The following is a 15,829-nucleotide window of genomic DNA, read 5'->3' as shown; positions in this document are numbered from 1 at the left end:
TGGTATATTGTAAGATTTGCTCTGCTGCATTGTAGAAAGGGACCTTCCAGACACAGATGCGTAACAAGACTGTCATAGCGTAATTTATTATCATGCACCATAGATCTTTTGGCACTGTTACTTAAGTTTTCCATCTAGCAGCATTTTAGAAAGTGCTTCAGTCTGGAACACAAATAGTGATTACCTGTACTGTTGTTATGACCTCAAGTGTACTTACCCCTGTAGTCTGCAGAAATGTCCAGTTAGATCAGCGATGTTTTTTAACAAGGCTCAAAGAGAGCTCTCTATCCAGTGAAAGCTGTGTGTTATGCAGATGAGCAGAGCTAAAACGGGTGGCTGTGTTGCTGTGATTTCCTGACTGCGATGGAATGATGCATTTCTCCATCCCCACGCAAAAACTAAGGAGTGGCTGTTGTCAGAAAATGTCATTCGACACAACAAAACAGTGCCCTGTGTTTACGAAGACTGCAGATAGCATAGCACTTGGACTTAACGTCATCTAATTTAAACCTCACTGTGCCACTGGTTCAGGGTACGGCCTTGGGCAGTTCATTTTGCTGGTCTCCCCCAAAAGGAAAACCAGTCTTGGCCACGATAATGACCTTGGGAGTTCTGTCATCAAGTGAAATGAGGCTAGGATTTGCACTGGGATTTATAGGACTTAATGTTTGTCAAGCTTGTGGAAGTCCAACCATGCAAAGTGCTGGAATTGTTCTAAATAAATAAGAAATCACTTTATTTATCAAGTAGGTGGTTCGTGCTGTTTCTCATAGCTTTGTGCCACTCTGTTCATTAGAAATAGAATTCTCAGTAGCACTGCTGATTATTCTTATGCGTCCTTTCTTGCCAGCTCCTTCTTTAAGTTTGGTACTGCAGGCAAAAAAGTGCTTAGTAAGTGTACAGATTTTGAAATCAATTTGAATAATTGAAACCCATGAGTATACTTTTGTGGTATATAAGTCTGTAGTTAAACAGATAGAAAATCTGTCAGCGTATCAGAATGCCCAATACGAAGCTAGGACCTAAGGGCTACCTGTGTCTGAAGTAACTACCAGACTTTGCCAGCATAAAAACCACTGCAGGATTTGTTTGTTTGTGTGTTTGCTGTTTCCTCAGACTCCCTGAAAGACTCCAAAGGTGCATGGGAGAGTGACCCAGTGCATCCTGTGGGATGTGAACAAGATCAAGCCAAAGGTAAAGTTTTGTATCAAAATTCTTTAAGACAGACATAATGAACCAATTGGGAACCTTAGTTCTTCCAGTTTCAGCATCCAGTGGTTTTCAGCCTGACCTCTGCTGCCTTAAGAAAACACTCTCGGCTAGGAGAAGCTGTGTGCCAACCAGTTGTAGTGCAGTAATCTCTGGTGTTGCTGGAAAAGACATGCGTCTCCAAATATGTGGGTTTACCCATATTGATCGTGGGTGCATAGCATTGTTATTATTGTCCTTTGTTGTTGTTGTTCTAAAAGCCTGTGGGGTGATTCTGTTCCTTCTGCTAAGTCGACTGTCAAGTGCGAGTGCTTTGCAACAGCTCCTGTGAGAATCAGTGTGTCAAGGCTGAGCTACAAAAGAAGAAAAACAGAAAGTTGATTCAGGGTCAGTTTTGACCAGCCATTTAACATACTTAATGCATTCAGGTACAGTTTTGACCAGCCATTTAACATACTTAATGCTTAGAGTTTCTTAAGTGATACTTTCATATATAAAATAATTCCGTCATTGTTCGTTTAATAGAAAAAAAAACAGTACTTGGCCGAAAAGGACCGTGCTATATGTTAGGTTCATGTCCTGTTTTGACGATCTTGCCGTTGCCTGCACGCAGCCATCATGCTGATGTCGTTTTCAATTTGCCATGTTAACAGGACAACAGGAGGTTTCTGCAGAGGAGGAGATGAAAACTGGGGCAGATTCCCAAAGCTCCTGCATGGAAATAGAAGGTACTGAACATGCTTTGAAACCAAAGAGCAAGATTAACGGGCAAAAACACTAGTTATTGCTTAGATATTATTAGTAGTGTTTAAGTTCCCTTTCTTTCTCCATGCCTACTAAGCTAAATCTGTGGAGCTGGATCTTCTTATGGTAACTCTAAATTCAACCCTGAGCAGGGGAGTATCTATGGATTCTCAGTGATAAGAGCTGACTTTTTAACGACTGCAACTGTTAGAGAAAGAAGCGAACATTGCATTTCTTATTCCCGATGACAAGCACTTCAGCCTTGTACGTTCGGAGCACTGAATGCTCTGTCCCCAGTCCAGCAAAACACTTTGAGTACATGTGTGTCTGGGCTTGCGACGAGTCCCGGTGAAGGCCCATGCTTGGAGCTAGGCACGTGGGGTTTTTGTGCTAAATCCCAGAAAGCTCAGCATCTTGGAGGATCAAGGCCTTGCTCTCAACTACAGCCCCTTGGATTTCCCCGAGACAGCTTTTGTATCTGTACTCTTGGGGAAAAGAATCCTTTTCCTCTGCTAGTGTTTTTAATGGTAATCTCTCTAGTGTATGTTAATCCTTTTATGTCCGTTCTGAAAAGCCTTACTGTTCATCTTCTTTGTATCAAATTTATTCAGAGCCATTGTTGAACCAAGAAGACACAACAGAAGTTGAGATACCTTTGATTCATGGTGCAGAGGAAAAAGAAGAAGGAAAAGAAAGAGGAGGTGAGGCTACTTATAAAATAGATTGAGACAGAGAATGCTGCTGGGCTCATGTTCTCCTTTTCTATTGTGAGGAAACATGGAAAGAGGACATAAAAGCATTGTTTTGTTTTGGTTTTTTGTTCTAAGAAAAATCCTTTTTTGCCTATCCTTGAGTGTTGTTTTGATGTATTGGACTTGGATTTACATAGGAAAATAAGTGCAAAAAAGTGCACACTCGGGTTCTGAAGTGACTTTAAAATAAATACTTTTCTCATTGTTGGTTTCTGCATTAAAGTGCATAAGGCTGATTAAACAACCAATTTATGTCCATTTAAGTACCCCCTTGATCATGTACACTAGAAGCATCAAGAGTATTTACAATAAATGGGTATGATAATTATTTGTGAGATCGTTAATAGGGATTTAACTAGTAATTACTAAAACTAGTAATTCTGATAAAGAAACCAATATTTGAAGCAGGAACGCAGAGTCTTGCTGAAGCAGTAATTTTTTCTGGAATTAAAGTATTTAAATCCTTAGGAACGCTTTTGCAAAGAAATGTAGAAGTTTAATTTTTAGTGTTGGACACTTCTGGGAACCCTATGTTCAGCTCACCATTTGTACCAAGGTACATGGTTATATAAAAAAATAACATAGTATGTAAATAATTCTCTAATTGTAAAGTAACTGCAAGTTAATAATTATATGGTCATTTGTAGAGCACAGGGATGAATTTTACAGTTCCAAATTAAAATGCAGACATGATTTGTATTGAAAATTCAGGTCAATACTAACTGTGTTGTCCTAATTATGAACTCATTTTCCCAGCCACATTGACACCAACTTAATTGCAAACGTGTGTTAGCAATATCGACACTTTCCTTCACTGCAAACCCAGGTTAATAGAACCTCTTTGTTCATATACAGCTAAACAACATTTCCTCTCCTTTTTTTTTTTTCAAATTGCCTATCCGAGTTGAGACTAATCACATCTCTTTATTATCAGTCATGTTAATGGTATCGGTTTTGTGCTTTATTACTGATAGTGAAAATAGAATTGATATAATCCTTACTTCAAATCCAGGCAAATGGTATTGCGCTACCTCAGTTGCAAATCCAGGTTATATAATACAGGCTCATTCTGATTGCAAATACCAAAGTTGTTATGTTAATTTCCTCCTAATAGAAATTATTTACATTTTATTTTATGCCTCATCAAAAGCAAGTTGGACAAAATGTACTTTCATTATTTGTACATTTCCTTCTCTTTAATACTTTAGTGTCCCCTACAGCTAGTCACTGTCATTTAGTTCTCAGTGGAGAGATTATATTTCAGCATCTGTTCTACCTACTATTAAAATATGCAACATTAAGGAAATGAAGGTAATGTCAGAAAAGGGTTGTTCTTGGCACTTTTCCTTTTCCTGCCCCTGATTTAAAAAGTTCAAGTACTAAGTAAGTAAAAGGTTCTTTCCAAACTTGGATTTACATAGGAACGTGTCCCTACCTGGGAGCTCAGGTATTGCTCCTGTACAAGATTCATCAAATTCAAAGCTCGTTGAAGTTCATAGAAGGACTCTCAATGATTTAAGTGAGCTTTCGGTCAGTTCCATGGTAAGAGGAGATGATGTGTTGAGTCTACATGCAGTATAACAGCACTTAGGTAACTGCCTAGATATTCTGTTTAGCTTCTTCTGAGCATACTGTCTTTGGGTCAGGGAAAATAAATGGGTGCTTTTTCAGGGTTTTGAGAAGGGAAGGAAATTAAGGCTTTCCCTTGCTTGGTTTCATTCTTACGGGTATAAGAACATGTAGAGCACCCTCAGTGCTCATCTTGCTAGGTGCTTCCAGTTCTGGTGGGCACATACTCTGCCAAGTGAGTTTTGAAAGTTCACCACAAAGCAAGGTGGACCTGGACAAAGAGAGGTAAAAAAAGAAAATCAGCTGATAAAATAAGATATATTCCCCCAAAGAGAGACTCCTCTTAATGGAAAGAGATTACCTGGCATAAAACAGAGATTTAATATGTAATGTTATTTTATGTAACCCAAGTGCTACCTCATAAACTAATTCAGTTAAATAGTTTTCCAGCAGCATCCACAGTACATTTGACATAGGATGAAATGGCCTATTTTTGTTGAAGAACACGTGGGGGAAAAAAGCTAACGTGGGACTGCTAGTCCCATTGAATAGAAATACATGGATCTTAAGTGGTTTTGACCTGTACTAGATCTATATGCATAGCCAAATGTAGCAACTACTAAACTGCAAACTACCTGGTCTTTCTGTTCTACATCTGATACTTTTTTTGCGTTACCAAGCTCATCCTGGAGCAAAGGGTAGTACATAGCTGCCTCTCTCCTCTCTCTCTCTCTCTCTCACCAGGAGCCATTAGATTAATGGGAGTCATCTGTGACCTGTGCTGTCCCCAGCACTGGAGCTGTGGAAGCCACTAAATGACCAACAAAGATCAAAGTCCCTTTTCCAACCTAAAGCTAGATTTCTGCTTAGTTACTGATTGTGGCTTTGAAGCATGCTAGAAATTTTTCCATTGATCTGGTTTTCTGTGGAAAAATGACTGTTTCTCACCAGTTTGAGATGTGTCTCAGTTTTCACAAACTTCTGACAAACCATAGATAAGCTTCTGATCTAATTGTGCAAGTTTTACTACCAGCTCATCTATGTGTTTTGGGGGATTTTAGGGCTCGCAGGGGCCTTTCTGTATAGCTCATTTGGCTTCACAGCTCCAGGGTCACACCGTAGTGCATATTACCAAGGAGTCACGCATCCTGGCGCTTTTGAGGTTCTGGGGCACTAGGAGCCCAGAGGAGTGAAGAATCAAAGTCTTGGCAATCTCACTACTGTTTCCCATTGCCAGCAGTAAGAAACAAGCCAGATTACCCTGAAGAATTTAACAATGTAAGGCACTGTGTGTGTTTCATAAAAACCTGCTGTTGCTTTTTCCAAAATCAGTAATAAAATATAGCATGTGCCAATTTATTCCCTTTTTTCCTACCGTAACTTAAAGTTATATATTACTAGGGAGCAACTGAAGGAAAAAGACAAACTAAGATGCCTTTTTAATTTTTTTCCAGCTACTATAATGCACTCATTCTAGTTCACAAAAGAATAATGAAAATCTGTGTTTCTTATAAGATTAGGGAATATTCTCAAATCCCTTTATTAAAAAGCAGAGTAAGTGGTGATCACTGACCTATTTGCCGACTAGGTAAGTGTACACACTTTTAATAGACCATTCGGCAGTCCCTTTATATGTACACTTGGAAATAGTCCTGTCATGTTGTAATGACCATGCATTCAGCATTTGGTTGTAGTCTTAATCATCACAGTTTTTCCAGAACGCAATTTGCAACACACAGAAATAAAACTCATGTTTATTTGTGTGAATATGTAGCCATTTCCTCCCTCCGAGCCTGCTCTCTGTCTTCTTATCTCCCACCTCTTTCTATCTCCCTTTGTCAAGACATTAGATATGATGATTCCCCTCACTGATCATCTCTGGAAGTTGCTTAACTCTTTGGAGGATAGGATTTCTGTCAGAGCACTGGAATATGAGCAGAAGTAGCTGTTATTTCTCTGTTGGCTCTCTTCTGTATTCGGGCTAAAATGTTTTGTCTTACTGTGCTGTTTGGAACATGATTTGAGCTTGATCTGGGATGTTTCTCCACCCAAGAAACAAATTTAGAGTGGTTGGGTAGCATCCTCCCTGGGCAAAGGACACATTTATTTTCCATTGGACAAGTCCGGAAATGCAGAAGCAGGTTGTTGCTGGAGCACACTCAAGGAGCAAAATGCTGTAATTAATGCCTATAAAAAGGATATTAAAGTGTCCAGGGATTTAGCTTAAGAGCAGGACACAGCCCTTACAATTAGTATTTCTGTGCAGTTGCATCTTAGCCTGTTTGAATGCTATGTTTAGGGAACTGTATTAACCATATTTTTTTCTATATGAACCATGCAATGTTAAGGCAGGCTTGGGAACTGGCCGAGGGAGGTTTCACAGTTTAAATCATTTGCAGTATACGTGATTTATACGTGACTCTAAATTTGAATTCTGCCTAATTTCTGTTCTAGCTAAGCCCAGTTTTGCTCAACAGTCTTTGTTACATGAATTGCTATGTAACTCTATAGCCATTATTTTGTCCATTCTTCACTTAAACAGCTGGATTTTCAGGTCATTTACCCATCTGTACTTTAGCAAGAGAGATAATTTTATGGCATAATATTGGAAAGAATTAAATATTCCAAAACCTGGAGGAAAAGAGCTCTCAGTTTTTTATAGTTTCAGTCTCAGCCATTTATAGGATTTTACTTGCATTGGTACAGTCGTAAATAATGTCAAAACAATGACTTTCTTTTCAGCTTCAAGTGGAGATGGATGAGACGTTTTGGAAAAAAGGAGATTTTAAAGATCTTCCTTATATATCTTTAAAAATATATTTTATTTTTGTTTGGAAAGAAAAGAATACAAAGATATTTTGGGGTGTTGTGTCTTCTGAAGATCTAGTATAAAGGCTCCAACTTCTTTTATTCAGTTGCCCAAAGAAGAAAGGAATAAATATCCTGAATCAGATACAGTGGGTTTGGTCTTCGATAACAACCCATACTGAATGGATCAGATGACATTTTTTGGGCTGTTACAGAATAGTCTGGCCCTAAATATGAAATATATCTTTAAAATCTGCTTCTGACAGGTATTGATATTTGGCAAAGAAAAAAAAAGATGCACCTTTGGACCTTTTGCAGAAATGCTGGAAGTGCTGTGGAACTTGCACTTGGAAATTGCAAATGGGTATTTAAACTCGTATGTCTAAAGCTCTAAGCTACGCAGAGAGGTGGACTGTTACAAAGCAAGTACCTGGAAGTAGTTGGAGGTACGCAGTAAAAAGATTATCACCGGAAAGCCAAAAAAGTGCCTTTATCCAGGGGATACCTTTAGGTTTTAAGAAGCCTCACTTTACATGCCTTTATTTTCTGGAGAACTTCACGAAATTCAAGTGAACTTTGCAGTTGCAATATCAGCCAGATGAGGAGCTTTTGCAACCAGATTCTGCTTGCCAGCCTGCTGTGGTCAATCTGTGGTGGTCCAAGGGCTGTTTGGTCTATATCTCCCAGTGCAAAGAACTTTGCTTTTCTGAAGGCATTGTAGCTGTGGCAGAAAAGTGTATCCAGGTAATTTCTATGCCTTGTGGAAGTAGCAAAGGCCATAACCGTAGGCAGGGAAAAGAAACCTTTTAGCCTAGCAAAAGGTTACTTTTGGAAAGGGAGGCAGCATTTTTTTCCAAGTTTGCAAACACTATGTTGAATTTCATGAACGCATTTAAAATCTCCTGCATAGGTATGGATTTGGGGTAGCTCTGTTAAAAGCTGAAGACCGATGAGGCTGACCTGCCTGTGAGTGGCTCTGTGTGAGCATGTTCTGTGCTCCACTTGGATGTTGCAGCTTACGGAAGAGGAGTGGGGGTTTTTTGTCGCAATGTCCATGGTTATATTTGTGGTGGCTTTGTCAGTTCTGAACTGGGAGGTCTCCGGGATCTTATATCAGCAAAGGGTAGTTGCTATCAGCAATTGCTTCACTGATGGTGAAGGATCAGCAGGATTATTAGGAGGGAACGTCGCTTCTGCGGACCGGCTTTGCTGATTCATGTCCCCTTGCGGGCTGTCATGACCAGTGGTATGCACCAGCAGGGCCGTGGAGGTGATAGGGTTTGTTCATTTTCTAAGCACGGGCCGGTGCAGAAGTCATACCACATCAGGCAGCACATGCTGCTCAAAATGATGTTCCTCCTCAGCTCTGAGAGAGGCAGCAAATGGGATGCAGAACCTCTGCAAGCCTTCCCTAAGGGTGCTGCCTGGGCCATGCTGAGCAGCACTGTGCATTGGCAGGACGGGGTGGTTATTATACTGTCAGTAGTCTGCTCCAAATATTGATTTCAATCTCCTGGGGGGGAAAAAGTCATATTTTTTTCCTGCCATAGAAGGAATCTCTTTCTTTTCTTTGCTCTCTCTATATCAGATTCTAGCCTGAATGTATGTAAAGAATAGGTGGTGCAAGATCAATTTTAAGTTTTAATTATTTTTCATCTCTTTCAATGACAAACAATATATTTTTTTCTGTGTGCTTTTCTAATAAAAAGTAGAAAATGTAAGGAATTTTTCAGCTTAAACATTTTGCCTGCTGTCACAGTCACTTTATGTCATCAGGCTTGATGGTAGAATACAAGACAAAAAGCCAAAAGGAAAGAAAAAAAGAAACAAGAAAAGAGAATACTTTAACAATAATAGTGTTTAAGGTTTATTGTGTGTATTTGATTGCTTTCTTCATTTCATTTTCAGTAAGCAGAATAGAAATACTATTATGAATTGGCAATTTTTATTTCATTTTAAAATATAATCTCTTTGTTCTTGCTGAAAGTGTTGACAATGTGGCCTTTGTTTAGTTTAATTAACTCATGTTACAGTACTGAATTGAAACACAATCAGCATTAAATCAAATAAAATAATTTTTTAGAACCGTTTTCCATATCCAGAAAATGAAAAGAACTAAAAAAAAATTAAGTCCTCTGAGAAGCTGGAGGAGAAACTGGATATTTTTAATGGACTATTTTGAAGTGCCGTTTTCATTTTTATTTTCCATGGTAGGAATGCCAAAAAATATAAAGTCATGAAATCCCACTGAAAATCAGATGCTATGAAGTCATTCTAAGTCCTCATATATCTATAATAGTATTACACAATGTTACATGTTTTGTATTTGTGAGCTACAAGGCTTAAAGAGCTTTAAGATACTGATAATGCCCTTTTAGCATATGAAAACTGGAAAGATAATGGAATCCATATTTCATGTGGTGGTGTCCAAGTCTACTAGGCTTTGGTTTTAGCTCAAATCTCCAAAGAAGCAGCAGTGCCTTATGCAAAGAAAGAAAACGCGTACCTCTTTCAAATTATCTCAAATGGCACCCAAGGAACAAGTGAAAGGAATATGTGAGAGACACTGACATCTTAGAAGCTTTTTCCTGTAACATATTGAAAAAGTAGGGCTCACTGGCCAAGGACTGCACTGTTACAGATGGCATCATACTTAACAGTATATCTGGAAATTAGCTTTAGCACCTCCAGAGAAATGGCACCATTTTTAAATATACTATACAGCTACAGAGGCGTCTGAACAGTGGGCTTAACTCCTGTTTGTGATGGTAGGAACTTCAGTCTTAAATTAGAATAGGTCCAGCAGACCAATGGAGTGTGGGGAGCTATTTTATGTTCTTGTGCCCTGTGTGCTATAAAAGGAGGCTTCATTTTGTTACGCACTGATTAATTTTGGAATCTTACCTCCTTTAATAAAGTTTGTTTATGACGGGATATGCACAGATCCAACCGATTTGGCTTTGGGAATTTTGAATTCTGTGCCCCCCCTTGCTTTACATTATGTATGGTGTCTGTAGAGTGTACAGCAAGCAGAACCTGCCATGCTGCCCAGGTTGTTGCACTATTTTATAGCTATTTCATAAATGCAAATGGTCGGATGCTTAGGGCAGCAGAGGTAGAAACTGCATTTAGCCAGTGATTTTCATGAAATAGAGTGAGTGGAGTGCAGTCATCACTAAGTGTGGGGAAAAACACAAGCAGGGGGAGTCAGGGGGGATGATTTGGGAGAACTGTCTTTTATTTCAAGTACAGAACAGGAACTAAATTAAAGAAAGCAGTGTACGTCCTAGGATCAAAAGGTTCCCTTGGTTGTTCTTTTGGGAGGGCGGGGGAACGACGTTGTCGCTTCTCTGTCAGCAGCTTTATTGCTGTAGTTGTGCCCAGTGGTGTGGGTGAGTAGTTAATCTTGTTCTCATATGAGAAGGATGGCATTTATTCACTCTGCATACTATCAGGTGGTTCGAGGCACATTTTTTGATTCAGCTCTGTTCTGTTTTCTCTTCTGTACATCCCCACGGTGTTGGCTCTGCTGGGGAGGTACACTATGGCTTCATAGGTGCCCTTTCTCCTGGTGCTTGGAGAGGAAGGCCAGTGCTGCAGCAGCAGCTGCAGCTGTTACACAGGGAGGAGGAAGATGTGTCTACAACTTGTAAAGTGGAGGTTGCCTTGACAGGGCATGACCCTGACTGAGATTAAATCTGCTTCTCACTACTGCAGAACCTGAGCAGGAAAAATCCCACCTGATCTCATTCAGATCTTTGAAGCATGACCCTTTCCTCATACCTCTGGATCTTCTCTTCCTTTTTTCTGCCCGTTACCCATAATTTTTTGGCAGCAGGTTTTCTGTCCCCTCGTGTTTTCCTAATGCAGTTGACAGGTGAGTGTTCTCTCGAGCAGATCTTGCCGTCTGGAACAGTTTTCCTCCGCTTGGTTGGCTTTCATCACATTTCACCTCCAGATGAGTGTGCGAGGTCACCGCCAGTATACCTAGCCCATAGTGTTAGCCCAACAGCCCAAGCTGACCCTGTCTCTAGTCACCACGAATTATCTACCAGGGAGAAAGCTAGCATTTAATCTCGCCTCCTACATCTCTGTGACTGCACCTGTATCTTAATCATGCAGTAGTGGTATCTCAACATATTGGTGCAGGAGTGCAGCTATTTGGGACTTCCTGTTATTTAACAGAAAGTTCAACATCTCCTTTTTGGAGTCTTGCACAAGCTCTGGAGGTCCTTTCCTGGAGCACTCCAGTGTGCTGTGAATGTGTTTGTAGCTGCAATTAAACCAGTCTAGCAAAGCAGGTGCTCTGGACGATGCACTTTGTGTTGCAGCTATAGGCAGTCTATAGGCAACTGCACAAACACTTGGTTTTGTTTGAGAGATCCAGGAGAAATATGAAGAGTATGGAATGGCATTGTCTCTACTTACCTGTATATACGCTGGGATGCTCATAGTGTAATTGTCCATACCTGATTAACACCATTCTTTGCTCAAACAGTTATTAAGGATTTTTCTCCCAGATTCAGGATTTATTTGTGACTTCTGTTCAGAGTTTTAAAATCCATAGCTTTCCGCAGCTGGCAAATTTCAACCACAAAACGCCCTTCATTATTGTTTCACTGGTGCAGGATCTTTACCCTGAAATGTTGGGACAGGCAAGCCTTTTGTCTCGTTATTCCCCTTTGCAGATGTGCAGCCTTGTTTGTTTGTTCCCCAGTCACTAGTGTGAAGGGCATAGCTCTGCCAGTAATCATAGCTACTGCAGAGGCCAAAAAGGCCTTTATTTCGTTTACAGCACCCTGTCAGAAAACACTCAATACCTACATTACTTGACAGCCCTTGAAAGACGGCATGTTTACACCTTCAGCATTTTCTCTGTGGAGGAAATCAGCAGTTGCTTATAGGCTATACCATTCTTACCTGGATAGAAAATCAGTTAAACTGTGTTCTGGATTCTGAAAAGAAAGAGTGAATAATCTTTTCTCCATTGCCCCCTGGTTACAGCTAACAATGGTATATTGTTAGGGGGTCAGGGTGGCAAAGTCACTGCCTCAGTAGCTGGAAAAAATTGAGATTCCCAATTTGTAGCCAAATGCTATCATGGTTACAAGGTGTTTCATCAGTTAAAATGCATTCGCTGGATGTGTTTGTATGATCTGTCAGCCTGAAATGTAGCACAAAAGCATCAAATGAGCACGAATGGAGATACCTCAGGTGCTTCAAAATAAGATGTCACTATGCTGAAAAATCAGTACCTAACTCCAGCAGCTTGATTCAAGGAAATTAAATTGGCTGATTCTTCCAGCTGTCCAGGCAACAGGGAAGATTAGCAGAAAAGCTTGCAGACTAAACAGGAAGGTAGTCAGCAGGGCTGTGTCTTAGCATCTCCCCTTCTCTGAGGTGCTGGTACCCGAGCATGGCACCTCCGTCAGCCCGGGACCCAGATGGTCCAGAGAAGAAGGAAAACTGAGCAGGAATTGTTCTTTCAAGTGTACAGCAGCTACACTGCCATTTGTTTTGCTTATTCCTGGGTGTGGTTCAGTGATATTGCCTATCCGCTGAAAGAGCTCCACAGGTCATGCATTTTTGTTGGTGGTAGCCCAACATGCATGGAAGGGATGGAAGGGCCTTTCCCTCACGGCTGCCTTGCATGGGATGTCTAGGATGTGAGGGTAGGGATTTGACCCCTTCCAGCACAGAGAGGGACTTGAACTCAAATTTATTTCCAGTGTGCGCTGATCAGCACGGTGTGAGGCCAATGGTACGCACTGGCACGGCCCCTCTCCCTCACTTGGGTTTGGATGCTCGTGGCTGCAAGCTTTGCATGGCTGCTGCAATCATGTCTCAGTTGTCTCAGTTCAGTCGCTGGCCCTGGCTCTTATTATCTCACCTCGAGTGTTCACCGAGACTTGGCCTGGTCCCTACCAGCACACCCGGTCCTTCCTTTGGCTCCTCTCTGGTGGTTGCATTGGTCTACAAAGCTGGACTTCCAAAAGAGACCAGAGTTGTGCTCTCATTTTCTGGGGCCTCCTCCTGGGGACAGCAGGTATTTTGCAGTTCCTCTTGCATTACTGTAGCTAACAATTCCCACACCGGTCTTGGAGTGGCAAAACTGGCATCCTCTGTGGTTTTGTTTCTCTTATCTCTCTGTCTTCCAAAGTAGTAACTGTCCAGTGTGTAGTAAGTACAGCTATGGTGGTCACTTTATACAATTGTCAATTTTTTTAATGCCTGTCTCATCATAAATCTGCTTGCACGTATAAACCTGAGTCTTGAACTGCACAGTCTGCACCAGGTAACTAAGTAACCATGCGGTGGTACTTCAGCCCCCCACAGCATCAAGGGCCAGCTGTAACACAGCTGCTTTTCAGGTAAGTGTCCAAAAGTTTGGATGCTTTTTCAGCTTGGTTTTGAATCTCCTGGCCCTGCAACATGGGCAAGTTTGCTTAAAAAAGAAAAGAAAGAAAAAGGAAAAAGTCCTTAAACAGTATTTCTAATATTGCCTGCTTCCAGCATTACGTAGGATGTGGAGGGGAATAGACTTTCTGGATGCAGTTCTGCTTGCAGATCCAGCTGGCTCTTGAAGTGTGTGAGCATGAAAAGCAGATGATAAGAAATACATATCTATCTGGTACCTATCTAAAGGAACCCAAGTTATCTTAGAAACTGATATATACAGAGATCACAGAATCTGCTTGTGAAACTGTTCCCTCTGGCATTATATGCAGCCAATGTTTAACAGTACTGAATTAAAAGTGTGATAGTTTAAGACACAGGAACTCTTTCCAAATGAGCCTTCAAGGGGAGCCTAGTGGAGAGAAGTTCACGTCAAGATTTGGCCAAAGAATGGGGTTAATGCCATTTGTTCTTATCACAACTGCTACGAGATATTTAACGACCATAGGTAGTCAGGGCCTGGGTTTTATATCTGATCCTGGAGACAGCAGTGCAGCGTAACGCGTTAGATTGCCAGTACCGCTTCCCTCTTTTAATGAGGTCTCCCATCCAAGGATGGATATAGCCTGCCCTTGTGCAGCTTGCGAATCTGACTAAATCACAGCACACAGCCGAAATAATTGAAGAAGAACCTGCGTGTGGGAGGGAGGGAAGGAAATCAGCTGCACGTATTCGCATCCCGAAGCAAGAGTTAGCGTAGCGCTGCTTTTTGGCAGGGGTTTGGTCACAGCTTCTGGTGTCGAAACCAGCTTGCTCTTTGCTAGCCTGCACCTGTAGTCAGCTGTAGCTGTATCCAGCTCATTTGAGAGGAGAAGGCAGGGGAGGGCTCCTCGTTTGGATCGCACTGGTACATTTGCAGCTCATGGCTGACAAATCCATTTAGTGCAAAGATAGCTCAGATTTTGCTCCGGTGTGTGAAGTTTGCCCTCTGAACGCTGTGATTTTCTCTAGCCGGTCTTAGAGATGGGAAAACACAGATGAGCCTTAACCAGGCCTGAAGAGGCTGGAGCACATCAGCTGCTTGCCATATTGATGAAACACCTGGGGCATTCATTTTGAAACCTAAATGCAGGCTGTTCACCTGTATTGCCAAGTACAACAGAAGCTTCCTTCTGGCTGGCGGGGTGGTATTAATTTAAGGAGAACACCATCTGCAGGGCCTTGGAGAACAGCAATCGGAGGAGAGAGGTAGAGAGGTCGCCGGAAAAAGTCTCGTTCTGATCCGGGGGCCTTGCCACCCCCATCTATTACCTATCATTTCTAATTAGCGCATGTATCTTGGGGAAAGCTGCTCGGATTCACTTTCTTGCAGATGCTTTTCTTGGTAAGAGCTGTTGTTTTTGTTGAGCCTCCTAAGCTTGTTTTGCGGGCTTTCACAGGCATTTGGAGTGGTAATGGTCTCAGTGACCCAGTAATTAAAGGAGTCCTGTACCTCCACGCTGCAGAGCTGCCCCTTTGTCCTTCCTCTTTCTTCTCTCTGCAACACCACTACCAGATGGTCGGAGATTTTTCACCCTTTCAAAAGCTTTGTGTTTTTCCCATCTCATCAAGCATGTCTCAGCCATGCTTAATTAGCTTAAGGCTTTTCAGCTTCCCCCCCTGCCCCCCCCCCCCGATTCACCGATTCGCCCCCCAGGAGATCAGTTAAGGACCTGAACAATTTTAATAAAGAGCTTGGAAAGCAAATCCTTAGAGGCTAGGCATAGCTGCAGGAGAATGTAATGTTATTTAGTGTTGGGGACCAGTCATTTGTTCCTTCTTCTCTTCCTGTCTTCTGTCTGTCTGTCCTCCCATCCATCCTGCTGTCCGTCTTTCCTTTCCCATTCTTTATTCAGGGATGCCCTTTGGTTCTTGGCAGGTTTGGCAGCATCTGATGGCTGGTGGTATTCAGAGGAAGGCTGTTGCCCTTAGGCCAGCACCAGAGTACTGATGCTTTCAACCTGTTTTAATCTGTTTAGGTCCCTCTGAATAAAAAATGGCAAACATAATTAGCTAACCAGTGCTAGGAGACTGTTGGGTTGGGGTATTTTGGTTTGGGGTTGGTGGTTTTTTTGTTTGCTTAATTCCCAGAGTTGTTTGAAACTAGCTTGTGAGCTGTATTTACAGATCAGAGCAGTTGAGATGAAAGCTTGGTTAATTAACCGAAAAATAAATTTGCATCTTGCTTTGTATTTGACATTGAACAGCATTGTTTCTGCATTGTCACATACGCACTTTTATTATTAATCTCTGAGCTTTAGCTGTACGACTGCAAATGAGATTTTTTTAAAAAAACAAAACAACTCTGTCCC

General features: G+C 41.4%; 1 protein-coding gene across 5 annotated transcripts in view; it reads left to right on the top strand.

Moving 5' to 3' along the window:
* MACROD2 (mono-ADP ribosylhydrolase 2) overlaps nt 1-15,829 on the top strand; it is an 897,148-nt gene that overhangs the window by 855,789 nt on the left and 25,530 nt on the right. For all 5 annotated transcript variants that reach the window (XM_072857426.1, XM_072857427.1, XM_072857424.1 and 2 more), the window contains 3 exons: nt 1,117-1,194; nt 1,863-1,937; nt 2,565-2,654. In XM_072857426.1, coding sequence (XP_072713527.1) covers nt 1,117-1,194; nt 1,863-1,937; nt 2,565-2,654 — 243 coding nt within the window. The remainder of the gene's footprint in view (nt 1-1,116; nt 1,195-1,862; nt 1,938-2,564; nt 2,655-15,829) is intronic.

This window comes from Ciconia boyciana, chromosome 3 (genome assembly GCF_034638445.1).
Source record: "Ciconia boyciana chromosome 3, ASM3463844v1, whole genome shotgun sequence".
Taxonomy (NCBI): domain Eukaryota; kingdom Metazoa; phylum Chordata; class Aves; order Ciconiiformes; family Ciconiidae; genus Ciconia; species Ciconia boyciana.
This window is presented reverse-complemented; position numbering and strand designations above follow the sequence as displayed.